The following is a 16,222-nucleotide window of genomic DNA, read 5'->3' on the forward strand; positions in this document are numbered from 1 at the left end:
CCTCATTTAGAAATAGAGGGAGCCTCTCCCTATCAGAAGAGGCATGTTGTTTCCTAGCAAACAGATTGAAAAACTGCAGTGAAGTTGTTTAGACTCTAATACAGTAGTCCCCAACCTTGGGCCTCCAGATGTTCTTGGACTTCAACTCCCAGAAATCCTGGCCAGCAGAGGTGGTGGTGAAGGCTTCTGGGAGCTGTAGTCCAAGAACATCTGGAGGCCCAAGGTTGGGGACCACTGCTCTAATAGACCATTGCTGATGCACTGTACCACTTATAAACATTTTTTTAAAAAAAAATGTTTTGCCTTGCCTGAAGGGACAGTTGAGAGACTGCCCACAGCCAAATCTGCAATTCCAACTGGAAGGAACCGAACCAAATATGGTCACTTGAGGATCATACCAAATGGCACATTGCACCCCTACCTGACTCCAAGCAAACATATTTAGCCGGACTGCTCTAAAGGGATCTGTGTAGTCACACCCTTGTAGGCATCCTTCAGTCTCGAAAGACTATGGTATCGTGCTCTGTATGGAGGACTTGGAACAGCGTCTAGTGTGGCTGAGGAGGCCAATTCGAGAGTGACAATCCCTTCCACACTGGAGACAAATCCAATCTGTCCCCTGTCCAGCTCCCTGGTTTTGCTTCCTTTGTGACTTCCTCTTTGCCTCAGCCTGCTGGACAAGGGTCTCTTCAAATTGGGAGAGGCCGTGATGCACTGCCTGCCTCCAGGCTGAACGATCAGATGTCAGAGTTTCCCATCTGTTGAGGTCTATTCCTAAGGCCTTCAGATCCCGCTTGCAGATATCCTTGTATCGCAGCTGTGGTCTCCCTCTGGGGCGATTTCCCTGCACTAATTCTCCATATAGGAGATCCTTTGGAATCCGACCATCAGCCATTCTCACAACGTGCCCAAGCCAGCGTAGACGTCGCTGTTTCAGTAATGTATGCATGCTGAAAATTCCAGCTCATTCTAGGACTACTCTATTTGGAACTCTGTCCTGCCAGGTGATACCAAAAATCCGTCGTAGGCAACGCATATGGAAGGTGTTCAGCTTCCTCTCCTGCCGGGCACAAAGGGTCCAGGACTCGCTGCAGTACAGGAGTGTGCTCAGGACACAGGCTCTATAGACCTGGATCTTGGTATGTGTTGTCAGTTTCTTATTGAGCCATACTCTCTTTGTGAGTCTAGAGAACATGGTGGCTGCTTTCCCAATGCGTTTATCCAGCTCGACATCTAGAGAGAGGGTGTCAGAGATGGTTGAGCCAAGGTACACAAAGTCGTGAACAACCTCCAATTCTTGTGTGGAGATGGTAATAGAGGGAGGTGAGTCCACACCCTGGCCCATGACTTGTGTTTTCTTCAGGCTGATTGTTAGTCCAAAGTCTTGGCAGGCCTTGCTGAAACGGTTCATGAGTTGTTGGAGGTCTTCAGCAGAGTGGGCAACAATGGCTGCATCGTCTGCAAAGAGGAAGTCCCTCATGCATTTCAGCTGGACTTTGGTCTTTGCTCTCAATCTAGAGAGATTAAAGAGCTTTCCATCTGATCTAGTCCGGAGATAGACACCTTCTGTTGCAGTTCCAAAGGCATGCTTCAGCATGACAGCAAAAAAGATCCCAAAAAGTGTTGGTGCGAGGACACAGCCCTGTTTCACTCCGCTTCGGATGTCAAAGGGATCTGATGTTGAGCCGTCAAAAACTACAGTGCCTTTCATTCCATCGTGGAAGGACCTGATGATGTTAAGGAGACGAGGTGGACATCCAATCTTGGGAAGTATTTTGAAAAGGCCATCCCTGCTAACCAAGTCAAATGCTTTTGTAAGGTCTATGAAGGCCACTAAGAGTGGCTGTTGTTGTTCCCTGCATTTCTCCTGCAACTGTCGGAGGGAGAATACCATGTCAGTGGTGGATCTATTTGCTCGAAATCCACACTGTGATTCCGGATAGACTCTGTCTGCAAGCACCTGGAGCCTCTTCAGCACAACACGGGCAAGCAGCTTCCCTACAACGCTAAGAAGAGAGATACCACCGTAGTTATTGCAGTCACCCCTGTCACCTTTGTTCTTGTACAACGTGACAATGTTTGCATCCTTCATGTCCTGTGGTACTCCACCTTCCCTCCAGCAGAGACAAAAGATTTCATACAGTTCGGTGATGATGATCTCCTTACCACATTTCAGCACTTCAACAGGGATGTTGTCCCTTCCAGGTGCCTTGCCAGAGGTGAGGGAGTCCAAGTCACACCCTTAGACAGATCAGAAATTGGTCCATAATACCTTAGCCTCATGCAGCTCCTCTGAACATGTATGTTAACCTATTTATTTATTTCCTTACTTTAAATATGTTTCTCTCTGAGAATGACAAACACAAATATGGAAAACACAAGGAGTACTAAAAATCCAGTCAAAGCAGTGATGCATAGCAATTTATTTAAAATTAACACATAGGTCATTGAGGGACGGCTTACCTGAACAGTATATTTGCTGCTTGAGGAAGGACAGCAAAGATAGGGCCAGCCTAACTTCCTGTGGGAGGGAGTTCCGGAGTCTGGGAGAAGCAAATTTATTCACCCTCATCCAGTCCATGACTGATACCGAATACTGATCTAGAGCCGAAACAGCTTCCCCAGATTTAGGTGGCATGAGGGAGTAGTGTTGGGTGTCATCCGCCTACTGGTGATACCAAACCCCCAAACTTTGGATGATATCTCCCAGTGTTTTCATGTAGATGTTAAACAACATAGGAGACAAAACAGAGCCTTGAGGGACTCCAGGGTGTCAAAGAGGATACTGGAGGTCGATAGTATCGAAAGGTGCTGAGATTATATCAGGGTTAACCTAGCGATAATTTGGAAATTCAGTGAGGAATCTGAACGTGGACTCTATGTAAACTCACTAAATGTAAGGAGGCTGGCTAAGCATGTTGAACCGCATGAGTTTGGGACATTTCTTTTCAGCCCCTCATATTGAATGCAAAAAAATCCAAGCTGGTGCTACCCTGCAGGGCGATCACACGGGTTCGGCTTGAGCGCACAACTCCTAACGTATTCGTCCAAAGCCTTGCACAAGACTTGTGTGAACACCATGGTTGTGTATAAGCTCCTAAGATTCCATAGCAGCCTTTGAGGATGTTTTACACAGAGGAAGCAAACGACAGCTACAAGTGTGCCAGCGTGGAGCATCAAACACCCCCTTTTTAAAATTCCCATCACACGGCAGGCGTTTGAGCATCAGTGCATCTTGTGCTAGATTCCCTGCGTTTCCCCAGGTGATTAGCTCTAATTTTCTGCAGTTGCACAAGCATTAGCCGAGAGATAACGTCCCTAATGGAAAAGATGGCTGAAACAGTTTGATAAAGTGATCCATTGCTGATTTGTGGGGTGGGGGTGGGTGGGAAGGAGCCGTGCAGGAGATCTATCATTTCAGGTCAGGGGGAAGAGATTATTGGTTCTAAAAAGACTATTAAGATATCTAGGCTGGAAGGGGAAATCATGTCTTTGTTTGAAAGGGAGAAGCTCAAAAGGCTTGGGTGCCTCTGCTAATGATGAACAACTTTCGCTTTGAACGTGATGAACTGTCATCCGTTCTAGTGTTTCCATGAGCAGATTTGTTCATTAAGCTGATTGACTGGGAGAGGCTCCCTTGAAGTGATGGGGATACATAATTATGCTGATAATAATGTGTCTGAGATTAATCTCTTAAGTAATTTAGCTGCGACAGAGACCAAAATTCTTGGGGAGAGAAGCCTGAACTGCTCGCACTCTGCCGGGCGGTGCAGACTGTGCTGTCTGAGATGGCTCTCCGTTCTTGAAACTGAGCAGGGTCAAGGAGCGGAGGGGAATCCATGCTGAGAGATACAGAAATACGTGATTCACTCCATCACTCGTGACACATAGCACTGGTTGGGAGGGGTGAGTGAAAGCTGCTCAGTTTCTGCAAAAACGTTGGGTTATACCCTCCTCATTTGGAACAACAAAATTCCTCTTAACTTGTTTTATGGATAGGCAGCCGACGGGTCTGCTGAAGGTCCTAGACAGGCCTTTGTTGACAGAGAGAGAACAGACTGTACTCCGATAACGTTGACACCTTTTATTATCCAGAGTCCTCAGCCTCCATCTTGCTTGGCAAGCAGTCTGTCCTCAAGAAAAATCGCCACTGCATCTAAATAGCAGTTGTTTTGCTTCTTTCCTCCAAATTTTATGACATCTACTGTATGTCTGAAGAGAAGCTCTGGACGGTTCAAAAGCCTATATTGTTTGCAACTTTTCAGTGATCTGGTAAAAGTATTCCTCCAGTATTTTCTTTGTACATTGGGCCGCTTTGATCTTTTCTTTATTTTTGTGGTACCCGTCTTTTTTTTTTTTTTAATGTTCACCATTCTCAATTGTTCCCACGGCAGGCGTCCCTCTCTCTCTGTGATAACATTTCACAACCAAATAGGACTGGCTAGGCTGGATTGTGAGATTCTAGAGCTCATTTCGGTGGAAACACCTTTGTGATCAGAGTTCAGAAACATGACTTTGGGGGACCGAAATTGTTCTGTACCCTCAAGTCAGAATTGAGTTATAGCAGCCCTAATAGGGCTTTCAAGGTAAGTGAGACATATACAGTAAGCAGTGGTTTTACCAGTTCCACACCCCTAGTCAGCTTACATGGCCATGTGAGGATTTGAAACCAGGCCTCCTGGGCCCTAGTCCATCACTCTGTCCACTACACCACACTAGGTTGTTGTTGTTTAGTCGTTAAGTCGTGTCCGACTCTTCGATCCCATGGACCAGAGCACGCCAGGCCCTCCTGTCTTCCACATCTCCCTGTTAAATTTCATTCTGTTGTTTATCAAGCTCTTTTTGAATTTTGTTTTTGTCTTCCAAGGGATTAGCTATTCCATCCCATTTGCTGTCACCGACAAATTTGATAAGTACTGTCTTCCTTAAACTCCCTCATCCGTGTCTTTCATGAAAATGTTGAAGAGCGCTGGGCTCAGGACCTTGCAGTACTACTTGTGCCTCCTCCCAGTTTGAGAAGGAGCCATCGATAAGCACGCGCTGAATATGGTTCTGTAATCAATTGTGTCTCCGCCTGGCACCTGTTTCATCCAGACCACCCCTAACTAGCTTGCTAAACAGGCGATCAATGGGCACTTTATCAAAAGCTTTGCTGAAGTAGAGATATATTACATCTACAGCATTCCCACCATCTACCAGGATGGTTACCCAATCAAAAAAATGAGATAAGATTTGTCTGGCAGGATTTAGCAGTCCAACGGCAGTCTAAAAAACTAACATTTTAAACAAAGATTTAAATCAATATAATAACAATACTGATGATGATGATGATGATAATGATGTAGTAGTAGTAGTAGTTAACAACAACAACAACAACAACAACAACAACAACAACAACAACAACAATAATAATAATAATAATAATAATAATAATAATAATAATAATAATAATAATAATAATAATAATGGCACATTTATTTTCTTTTATGGGGTCTCCTAGGTGGGTCATGATGGGGCCACACCAGAAAGCTCTTGGCTCTTGGATGAAATCAGCATCACTGTGCCCACTAAAGGGATCATGTATACCTTCGTCTGCAAATGCTGGCTGGCCAGGGACATGGGAGATGGCTTGACCGCACGGGTCTTCAACATCCTGGATGCTGACAGCGTCAACATTGGTCTGAAGGTCAGTTCTGTGACTGACTCTAGTCTCTCTCACTCTGAATTTGAAGCAAATGTCTTTGTCCCCCCCCCCCCGCAAGAAACTTTAAAAACAAAATTAGGTAGACAGTACATTCAGAGTACTTCAGTGGTTAGAGACTGAGGGTATGTCTACACTGTGGGAGAAATGCAAATACATCCACTGTGAAGCTGCAATTGGTAAGTCAGGTTTCCTTGGGGTAATTTGCTTCAACCACACAGGGGTTAGCAGAGAGAGGAGGAAACCAGTCTTGTTTGCAGCTTGTTAACTGGTTTCATCCTCTCCCTTCCACATCTGGATCTGCTTGTTTCCTTCCTTCCTTCTTTCAGCTAGTTGACCAAACAGGGTGTGTGTGAGAAAGAAATTAGCAGAGGGACAGGATGTTTGTACTTCAGCCTTGTTTTCAGCTTGTTAAAGAAAAAAAGAGAGAAAGAGGAGGACCTTTTAAAGGTAGTTTTTCTCTGACCATCCAGATTTGCAGGAGGCACAGTTAGATCAGAGCTACCTTAAAACTTTCTCCTCTCTTTCTTCTGAGTCCTCCCTCTTTTTTCCTCTTTGGTCACTTAGCTGCCTTATTACTAGATTAGCAAGCTGATGGATGGATGGATGGATGGATGGATGGATGGATGGATGGATGGATGGATGGATGGATGGAGCTCTCTTATCTATTGCTGGAAGGAAGGAAGGAAGGAAGGAAGGAAGGAAGGAAGGAAGGAAGGAAGGAAGGAAGGAAGGAAGGAAGGAAGGAAGGAAGGAAGGAAGGAAGGAAGGAAGGAAGGAAGGAAGGAAGGAAGGAAGGAAGGAAGGAAGGAAGGAAGGAAGGAAGGAAGGAAGGAAGGAAGGAGACTCAGACATCAGGTGTGGGGAGAAGATTCAAAGAGCAGCCAGTTTCTACAATGCCCTGCCCCACTCACTAAAGCTGTAGCCACCTGGAATGACTTCATATAGAACAGCTACAAACCCCTCCACATCAGCTCAAACAGTCACACCATCCAAACTGATAAAAATGCATTTGATCCCAAGAGAATAGAAGCCCTGGGTTTAAGTTAAAAACTACAGATTTGTGGGGAAGAAATCTGGGCTGATCTGCATTGGTTTTTAACGTCATGCGGATCAGCCTATCCCAATCCATTTCCCGCGTTATTTGTCTGCGTAGCTGCTGAGACTAGGACTCCTATGAAACCTGCCTCCCAAGTTCCCCCACGTAGCCATGAAGCTCAGGGGGTGACCTTGCACTACTCACAGGCTCGCAGCTTGATCTCATTTGAAAGACTTCTGTGAGGATAAATTGGGGAAGAAGAGAGGTGCTTAGGCTATCTTCAGCTTACTGGAAGAAAGAGGCTATAAATGGAAGAAAAAAAACAAATAAAAATGGGAAACAAATAGTGGTCAGCCTGACGCTGAATTCCCTTGACACTTTGCTTCCACCCATCTGCAAGGATTGCAATTATAGATCTTGCTGACGGGCTGCCAGAGGCCATCCGTTAGCTCCAACGGGCACAGAATGCTGAACTAGATAAGTCTGTGGTCTGATCCACCATGATCCCCTTTGTGTTCTCGTATATGATGGAGTGCAGGAAACTGGGGATCCGAGTGAGAGCATTTCACATGCGTTGCTTTTGTACCCGCACTGTATTCATTCAAAACTCCAAGTAATGCAGTTCCCTTTTCCCCATGGTTCCCAAACAGGTGTCACAGCATGGGATTCAGGAGGTGGGGATCTTAGGCATTGGGGCCCAATCCACCCTTCTAGCTGCAACAAAGCAACAAAGATGATAAGGGGACTGGAGGCTAAATCCTATGAGGAACGACTCAAAGAACTAGGTCTGTTTAGCTTAACGAAGAGAAGACTGAGGGGAGACATGATCGCAGTCTTCCAAGATCTGAAGGGTTCCCACAGGGAGGAGGGCATCAGTTTATTCTCCATTGGCTTGAGGGGTAGGACAAGAACCCATGAGTGGAAATTTGTCAGAGGGAGATCCAACCTGGAAATAAGGAGGAATTTCCTGACGGTGAGAAACGTGAAGCAGTGGAACAGCTGGCCTCCCCATGTTCTGGGTGCCTCATCGCTGGAGGTTTTCGAGAAAAGATTGGACAGCCATCTGTTTGGGATGGTATGAAGTCTCCTGGCTTGGGCAGAGGGTTGGACTGGAAGACCTTCAAGGTCCCTTCCGATCGTACGACGATTCTACAATTCCCCAGATGGCCACGTCCTCTGTGACGGACAACTTTTTTGACTCTTTGCCTTGGCTAGTCACCAATTTTGGAATTGCTGTCAACGGGGAAAAGTGGACAGCCATTCTGAATGATGCTGGAATCAAAAAAGATTTGTCTTGAGAGAGTGTTTGAAGGACAGAAGGATGTTTTAGGGTTTTGAGTGTGGTGTGAATGCCGAGGGCACTGTAACAGAGTCCAGGAGAAGTTGAAAGTAGATAAAAATACAATAGTTGCTGAAAGTAGTACAGGCATCCATCTCGGAGTGATCTGTTACCTTGTTTGAGCCTTGTGAGTAATTTATTTTTATGTTAATGCCTAAGTCCATTTGGTTTTGGGATCTGTAGGTAGAGCCCTGTCATTCCCCTATAAAAACTGGAAGGTGTACAGGCCATTCCTTTGGAGAGATCTCTTTGTTTCATTGACCATCTTTAAGTGGTTTTGAAGCAGGGGAATAAATTGGGAAATAGGAGCCCAGGGAAATCAGAGGTGGTTGCACGGAGTGGTGGGGGAAAAAATGCCCTGAATGTGGTGGTACAAGAGTTGTGTTGTATAGATGACAGGGAAGATGCTGAAATCATCAGAGCAGAACCCGGAACATTTACAGGAACAAATGGCCCATCTGGGTAAACCCTCACTTTCATTATTCCTCCTGTACAGTTCTTTACACACTTTTACTTTGTTGAGTGTGGTCTATTCTTTCCCACACAGTAGTCCTCTCCACGCACCTTCCTAATTTTAACACGGTGGCTCTGCTTTTGCTTTACAAACAGAAAATGACAAACAAGCACACAGCTCCGACAAGTCAAACTCACAAAGTCTTTCTGTTTTCTCCCAGATTCTGTACGACGTGACTGTTGTGACTGGGGATGTCTCACACGCTGGCACTGACGCTGGTATTTTTATTACACTCTTTGGATCGAATGGGTGCTCAGAAGAGATGCAGCTGGAAAAAAATGGAACCAGGTAACCATTACTTTGTCAGTTCTGTTGCTTAGAACTACCCATGGAACAAAGAACACATCAGCAATTCAGGTGGGGAATTGAGAGCCTCAATGGGGAACGGTGTGATGGATTTGGAGGTGGGAAAATCCTAGATTTAGATCAAGAATTGGCAATGTGAACTCTTCCTGATTTGAGGGCCTCGAGAGACTTTTCTAAACTCCACTAAAATTTTATCCCTGTTTAAATGAAGAGTCATGCTTCTTCGAGGCCTCCAGAAGTAGCACTTCTCTTCTATAACAGGGCTCAGGTATAAGGTTGGGCAAAGTGTGGGCCATGCTTGGCTCATGCCCTGCAGGGGCCAAAAAAAAAAAAAATTCCTCCATGCTCCTGGAGGCCCGTCTTTCCAATGTTGTGGGAAAAAAATGGCCGAAACCCTGTCGCTTCAATTTACACTGCATAAGGCTGATGATGTCATCAACAGCAGTGGGTTGTGTTGTTGTTTTTTTAAAAGAAATCAAAAGCTGCCAATTGCCCTCAAAGGTTCTGAGATTTCTTTAGGATCTCTTTCACAAGGAAGCCATGTAGGTTTACCAGAAATTATTAACATACCAAAAAAAAGTCACTGCAGGTGATGATGTCGTCAGCCTTATGGGTAATAAGTTAAAGCAACAGGATTTTAGCCAGTGTCTCAGAAAAACCTTTCTGCCCACAAAGAAGCATGGGAGGCAACATGTTTTTACCATTGCTGGCTCCTGATCCATCTAACTGGCATGTGAGGTATCAGATCTGGGATATTTCTGTGCATATGAGCTGTGTCACTGAACTAAGGTCCCTCCTTAATAGTTCAATGTGTTACACAGCCCACTGTGTCAAACACAGCCAACCAGCCATATACCTACCACAGCCTGCCAGATGCTTAGTGGTATGGGTTTTGTAGCCTCTTGCTTTCAGAGAAAAACCAAGGAAACCCCCCTCTGTTCTCTTTGCAGTAAGATTTTTCTGTGCAATATCCCCCCCCCCTTGCCACCATGAAATCTTGCAGGATTTCTCAGAGGTTTTGTATCCTTCCCCCCCCCCCGTCTTGTTATAATTCCTGCTCAGAATTTCAGCCTTCCTGTGAAGAATTCACTTGGAAAGGGCAGAAGGAACACAAACGTTACCATTCCTGCATAGGCTGGTATCTGTCCTGTGCAGGATTCACCAGAAACAGCATTAAACTGCACGGGATTTTGCCGTTCTCTGTGGGGAAAAAGGAGGGGGGAAAGGAAAAACAATGTTTTCAAAAAGCCTGGAAATCTCACTGATGCAGTAGGAAGATTCAGTGTGGAGTCTTGATGTGGCAAAACTCGGGAAATCAGTAAGAACAAACATTTTGCATATACTCACTGCATCCCTATTTGATAGCTTTCGTAATTCTAGCAGGCAAGAAGAATAAATTCCTTGAGCTTCTGAACAGGCCTTGAATGGCTGGTAGAAGGCATTCCCTTTGATAGAGCACTTACTGTGTGGAATTTTCAAGGAAGGATTTTAATTTCTATTTGTTTATTTTATTTCTTGATAAAGTCTGCATGCCACCTGTTTGCTGTGTAGATTCTTGTCAGGCTGTGGGAGCGAGGGGTGGGAGAGAAATCCTTTCAGTCAGAATTTTTCATGCCAGCATGTATAATTCACACTTCTTGAATCTGTAAGTGTACAAAAAAAAAAAAAAAAAAAAAACACTTTTGTCCTGAAACCTACACTTTCCCACACTTTTTGTGATACCGTTCGGCTATCAGAAATGTGTACAAAAATTCACGCATTAGAGGAGAGTGTGCAAAAAAAATTACAGGTATGAATGAATACACAAAATGTATCATATAATTAAAAAATCACTTGCCATTTGCACATTTACGTACACATACTACTGTTGGAAATCAAGGCAGGCATTAATATATACATTAAAAGTGTGTGGGGATATATGCATAGATTTTTTTCATGCAGTATTTTTTAAAATCAGAATCAGACTGAAGTACAGTTAAAGTCAGAAAAATGAGGAACCATGTGGAGTGGAAACAAACAGATCTGTCTGTTCTTAATGTGAATTAAGAACAATTAGAAAAACTGCAATAAATTCTACAGTGCTTTCAAAATTAAGCCAATTGAGCAGGAATAGACTATGTGTTTTTAATTTGCATCATCAATTCTGCTCTCATTATTTGTTGAAAGATGTGATAATTTATATAGAGCGTTGAGGGCTCGCTTCCTTTATCTCTCCAACCTAGTAGCCGAAATCTTCTCGTGTAGCTTTATCCTGTGCTAGACATAGGACATTCGTCATCCGGTGACATAGGATCCTGGCAGCAATTTTTGGCAGTTGAAGGCTTTCTGCCCCTATCCAACGGCTCCCAAAGGCCTCCCCAGGGACAAAAGGAGTCATAGGGAGACTCAAAACCCGAAAGGCAGGTAGGGATTAGGAAGCTTTCTATTAATTTCAGTTAAATTTTCTAATCACTGGATAATGATATCTTCTGACTTGCATGGCGTCAAGTTACACCAAGAGGTTTCCAGCCAGTGAGTACACTTCTGGCTTCACTGTTGTTGCTACATGCCTTTATGTTGCCTCCGGTCACCCTATTAATGAACAATCTCCAAAAATGTCCTGTCCTGAACAGCCCTGCTCAGCTCTTGCTGACTCAAAAGCCATGGCTTCCTTTAGGGAATCAATCCATCTCATATTTGGTCTTTCCTCTTTTCCTGCTGCCTTCCACCTTTCCCAGCATGATTGACTTTTCAGGAGAACCCTACCTTCTCATGATGTACCCAAAGTAGGACAGTCTCAGTTTCATCATGTTTGCCTTCAGAGGTAGTTCAGGCTTAATTTGATCTAGGAGCCACTTCTTGGTCTTTCTGGCAGTCCAGGGTATCTGCAAAGCTCTCCTACAACACCATATTTCAAATGAATCATTTTTTTTTTTGCCTTCACACATGTACATAGTGAATAAAAATACAGTAGTGTGTATGATCTTATTCTTGGACTCCAGTGACACATCTTTATACTTGATGACCTTTTCCGATTCCTTCACTGTTGCCTTCCGAGTCTCAGTCTTCTTCTGATTCTCTGGCCAATCTTTAACAATTTCAATGTTTTTATTTTTTACATTAAGAGTGCATATTTCTTCAGTAGTCATGATTTTTTTTTTTGTCTTCTTAGTGTTCAACTGCAATCCTGCTTTGACACTTTCTTTTTTAACTTTCTTCAGACCAGATGGGCGGGACAAATAAATAAATAAATAAATAAATAAATAAATAAATAAATAAATAAATAAATAAATAAATAAATAAATAAATAAATAAATAAATAAGACATTGCTGCTTTCTGCCAGTAAGATGTTTTTATCCTCATATCTTGAATTACTGGTGTTTTTTCTACTAATTTTCACCTCTCCTTCAACTGAATCTAGGCTTTCAGTATACGTTCCGCCTAGAGGTAAGGGGATAAATTCCCCCCTAGTTTTGTAGTGTTTACCAAACTTCAGGGCTAGGAACTTGATGGATTTCCCTTAACAAAACAATGTTCCAGTAAAGTGAGATTCCATAGTGAGTCTTACGGCTTCTCTGGTGTTGTACTCTCATGCAACTGCTAAATGCACACAGGACTATCATTACCTTAGAATCTTGGTAAGGTAAAGGTAAAGGTTCCCCTTGACATTTAGTCCAGTTGTGTCCGACTCTAGGGGACGGTGCTCATCCCTTGACGTGGAATCCTGGTACACACGTATTATTGAAATAGCAAAACGTAGCTGTTCACCTGCATAAACAGGAGCCAAGGGAGACTATAATTCTCCCCCTTTCTTTAAGTAATAATAGCTGGTGATATATGTGTTGGCGAGAAACATGTTTTTCAGCTGTCCCAGATAATACGATAATTTAATTTACGTTAACCTTAGCTGCAAAATAGCTCCTGGGAACCCAAATATTGATAAGTGGACATGAGGGCAAGAATGCCTCTTGAGAAATGAGTCCACAGCCCGCCAAAGGAATGGTGCCAAGCAATTTCTCGGTACCGCCCCACTGTCTCTCGTTAGTCCCCGCTTCGGATTTGTGCCCTTGTGTACGTCTAAATTATGATTCCCAAGAGCTTTCATGCCGTCAAGCTCTTCTCTTAAGGGCAGTAGCCTATGCATAATTTAATCGGTGCTGTCGAGCAACAGGGTGGGAGACGAATCAAACACATGATAAGAAGCATTAAAAGTGCTCACCAGAGCCGTGTGATGGCAGATCGCTCAGCCAAACACAGCATGCAGGAAGGTGCTTGATACTGGAGATGACAGGATTTGAATTGGGCGCCTTGTACATGTAAACACGGACAGCCCTGCCAGCACCCTGGAATGTGACTTCTAAATGCACTGGATAGAACAGAATGCAGTGATGTGCTGGTGCCAGAACACACAAGGTAGGCGCTTTCTAACTAGCCGGTTTGATAGTGTTGTTTGTGAACACCCACTCACCAAATATTCCTCAGTTCTCTGTGAACTTAGCTCTCACCATCACGCTACCTAAAGCATGTGAGGAGTTTTGCAACCAAAGTGTACTGTTGCGAGCTCTCCGTATGGTAACAGAAAGTATTTTGCAATGTCTTGCTCTTGAAAGGGCCATTGAGAGCCATTAGCTTTACAAAAGACCTGTTCCTGCTGGGAATGGGAATTACTATAGCTAGTTTCCCTTCCCTTTTCCAACCTATGTGACTAAACCAGTGAAGAAGTGGTAAAGTGTTCTTTGGAGAGGTTTGTCATGATCAGCATCTCTGCCTACATTTTTGAATGATCCCTGGGGGCGACCGTTACAGTGTCTTTCATGACAAGCACTTTCACATCACAAAATTCCAGTTCCAGTCTGGGGACATGGTGGCGCTGCGGGCTAAACCACAGAAGCCTCTATACTGCAAGGTCAGAAGACCAAGCAGTCGTAAGATCGAATCCACGCGATGGAGTGAGCGCCCGTCGCTTGTCCCAGCTCCTGCCAACCTAGCAGTTCGAAAGCATGCAAATGCAAGTCAATAAATAGGTACCACCTTGGTGGGAAGGTAACAGCATTCTGTGTCTTGTTGTGCTGGTCAAGTGACCACGGAAGATTGTCTTCGGACATAACGCTGGCTCTACGGCTTGGAAACGGAGATGAGCACCGCGCCCTAGAGATGGACACAACTGGACTAAATGTCAAGGGGAACCTTTACCGTTACCTATTTGTTTGATTCTTTAAAAATATTTCTATACTCACTGTTGTTTTTTTTAAATGTTGCGTTGTAATGATATAAGCTGCTCTGAGTCCTTTTAAATAAATAAATACAAATAAATTACCATATTAACCTCTCTTTTCCGACAGGGGTCAGTGTGTAAGCAATTCCTTAGAAGAAGTGTGTTAATAGATAACTGGAATATCTTTCTCCTTCCTGCAGATTTGAGATTGGCCAGAGAGATACTTTTATCATGGAGATCCCAGACATTGCACCACTTAGGAAAATGAGGATACGGACCGATGGGGAAGGGAGTCGCCCAGATTGGTTTCTGGAACAGGTAACACATGGGTTCTGTAACTCCTCCACTGTTTATAAAGAAGGCTGTGGATCTTTTGCAGATTTTCATGATGTTACGTAGCCCGAAGGATGTGTGGGGTCTTCGAAGAGGTTCTGAGTGCTGCTTCTGCTGGGCACTGAAAGTCAAGCTAAGCTTCCTCCTGCTTTCTGACATTCCACCAAATAAAGTGTGCATGTATTATCTCTCAGTGGCTGGAACTTGGACTAGAGTTATTTGTTGTTGTTGTTTAGTCATTAAGTCGTGTCCAACTCTTTGTGACTCCATGGACCAGAGCACGCCAGGCCCTCCTGTCTTCCACTTCCTCCCGGAGTTTGGTACCAAATTCACATTAATCGCTTTGATGACACTGTCCAACCATCTCGTCCTCTGTCGTCCCCTTCTCCTCTTGCCTTCACACTTTCCCAACATCAGGGTCTTTTCCAGGGATTCTTCTCTTCTCGTGAGATGGCCAAAGGATTGGAGCCTCAGCTTCAGGATCTGTCCTTCCAGTGAGCACTCAGGGTTGATTTCCTTCAGAACGGATAGCTTTGTTCTCCTTGCAGTCCAGGGGACTCTCAAGAGTCTCCTCCAACACCACAATTCAAAAGCATCCATTCTTCACTAACTATATATAGTTCTCAACAATTCTATGTGACAAGGAAGTTCATTCTTTATTACGGTCGCAGACCAGCAGGATTATAAAAGTCAAGAACTCCTATATGGAGCATATGAATCCTTCTTTCAAGGTGATTGCAACATTTTCTCTCTAGTTCTCAACAAGGACATGGTGACCTATGAAGCAAGAATACGGTCTGGGCTTTCTCAAACCTAAATTCAGCTGGCTTTGTAAGCTCTTTGTGGTGATCCCTTCGCATAAAGTCAATAGGGGTTTTATTTTTCATTGTAAGAACATACGGGAGCAGGATACCGAAAGAGGGAGACCTGGAGGCCGGCAGGGATATTTGGCCCTGCACCCGCCAGCTCATAATTGGCTGTGCCTTGCCTTCATAGGCATGAGGCAGGATGTGTATGACCCTGGGCAGAAGAAGAGGCTATTTCTAGGCGAGAGCTGGTGAACATGGGATCTGAAAGACAACCTGTCTGGTCAGAGTCCATCGCTTCTGGCCAGACATGGGTCCATCAACACCCATTTCTTCCACTCCTTCTCTCTCCCTTGTCTCACTGCAGCATAGAGCCTCACAGTGTGTGTATAAGTGTGCAGAATACAACTTCTACATTGACCGGAAAGCAGCCGAACACAGAGCAGCCCTATCTGGAGACAAAGCGTTGGCTCTGCCAACAAAGCTGTCTCCCTTCCTCCAGGATGTGTTCAGCAGGGTTGTCAAGCATGGCGTGTCCTTTGGTTTAAGTGTTTTGTTCCTCCTTCTGAGGCCTTTTCCTCTCCTCGTGATTTACACCCTACGGGAAAGCCATAAGTTTGCTTTCTTCTTGGCAAGGTTGCTTATTTTGATCACGTTTCCTCCTGCCTCTCACTTCTCATCTTGGCACAACTGGAAACCTGGGAGAATTTCAGGGAAAGCCAAGCACCACCTATAATTTTACTGAAAGGGACTCTAAGCTGTTAGGCTTTATTAGGAAGGAATGTTGGCGTGATGCACCTGCAAGGCATGGCAAAGCCTTCGTTGTGGTTGGGGGGGGCCCTCAGAGCTCGAAAGAAAGAAAGAAAGAAAGAAAGAAAGAAAGAAAGAAAGAAAGAAAGAAAGAAGCAAGGTACCCTGGACTTTCTCAAGAGAATGTGATCTATTTATAGCTGATGGTGGGGCCAGCCTTGCCCTGAATGAACTGCAGT

General features: G+C 44.3%; 1 protein-coding gene across 1 annotated transcript in view; it reads left to right on the plus strand.

The window, feature by feature from the left end:
- LOXHD1 (lipoxygenase homology PLAT domains 1) overlaps positions 1-16,222 on the plus strand; it is a 215,944-nt gene that overhangs the window by 170,976 nt on the left and 28,746 nt on the right. Inside the window, exons 33-35 of the mRNA XM_072992974.2 lie at positions 5,501-5,686; positions 8,754-8,881; positions 14,295-14,412. Coding sequence (XP_072849075.2) covers positions 5,501-5,686; positions 8,754-8,881; positions 14,295-14,412 — 432 coding nt within the window. The remainder of the gene's footprint in view (positions 1-5,500; positions 5,687-8,753; positions 8,882-14,294; positions 14,413-16,222) is intronic.

The sequence above is a fragment of the Pogona vitticeps genome, chromosome 2 (genome assembly GCF_051106095.1).
Source record: "Pogona vitticeps strain Pit_001003342236 chromosome 2, PviZW2.1, whole genome shotgun sequence".
In the NCBI taxonomy this organism is placed as follows: Eukaryota; Metazoa; Chordata; class Lepidosauria; order Squamata; family Agamidae; genus Pogona; species Pogona vitticeps.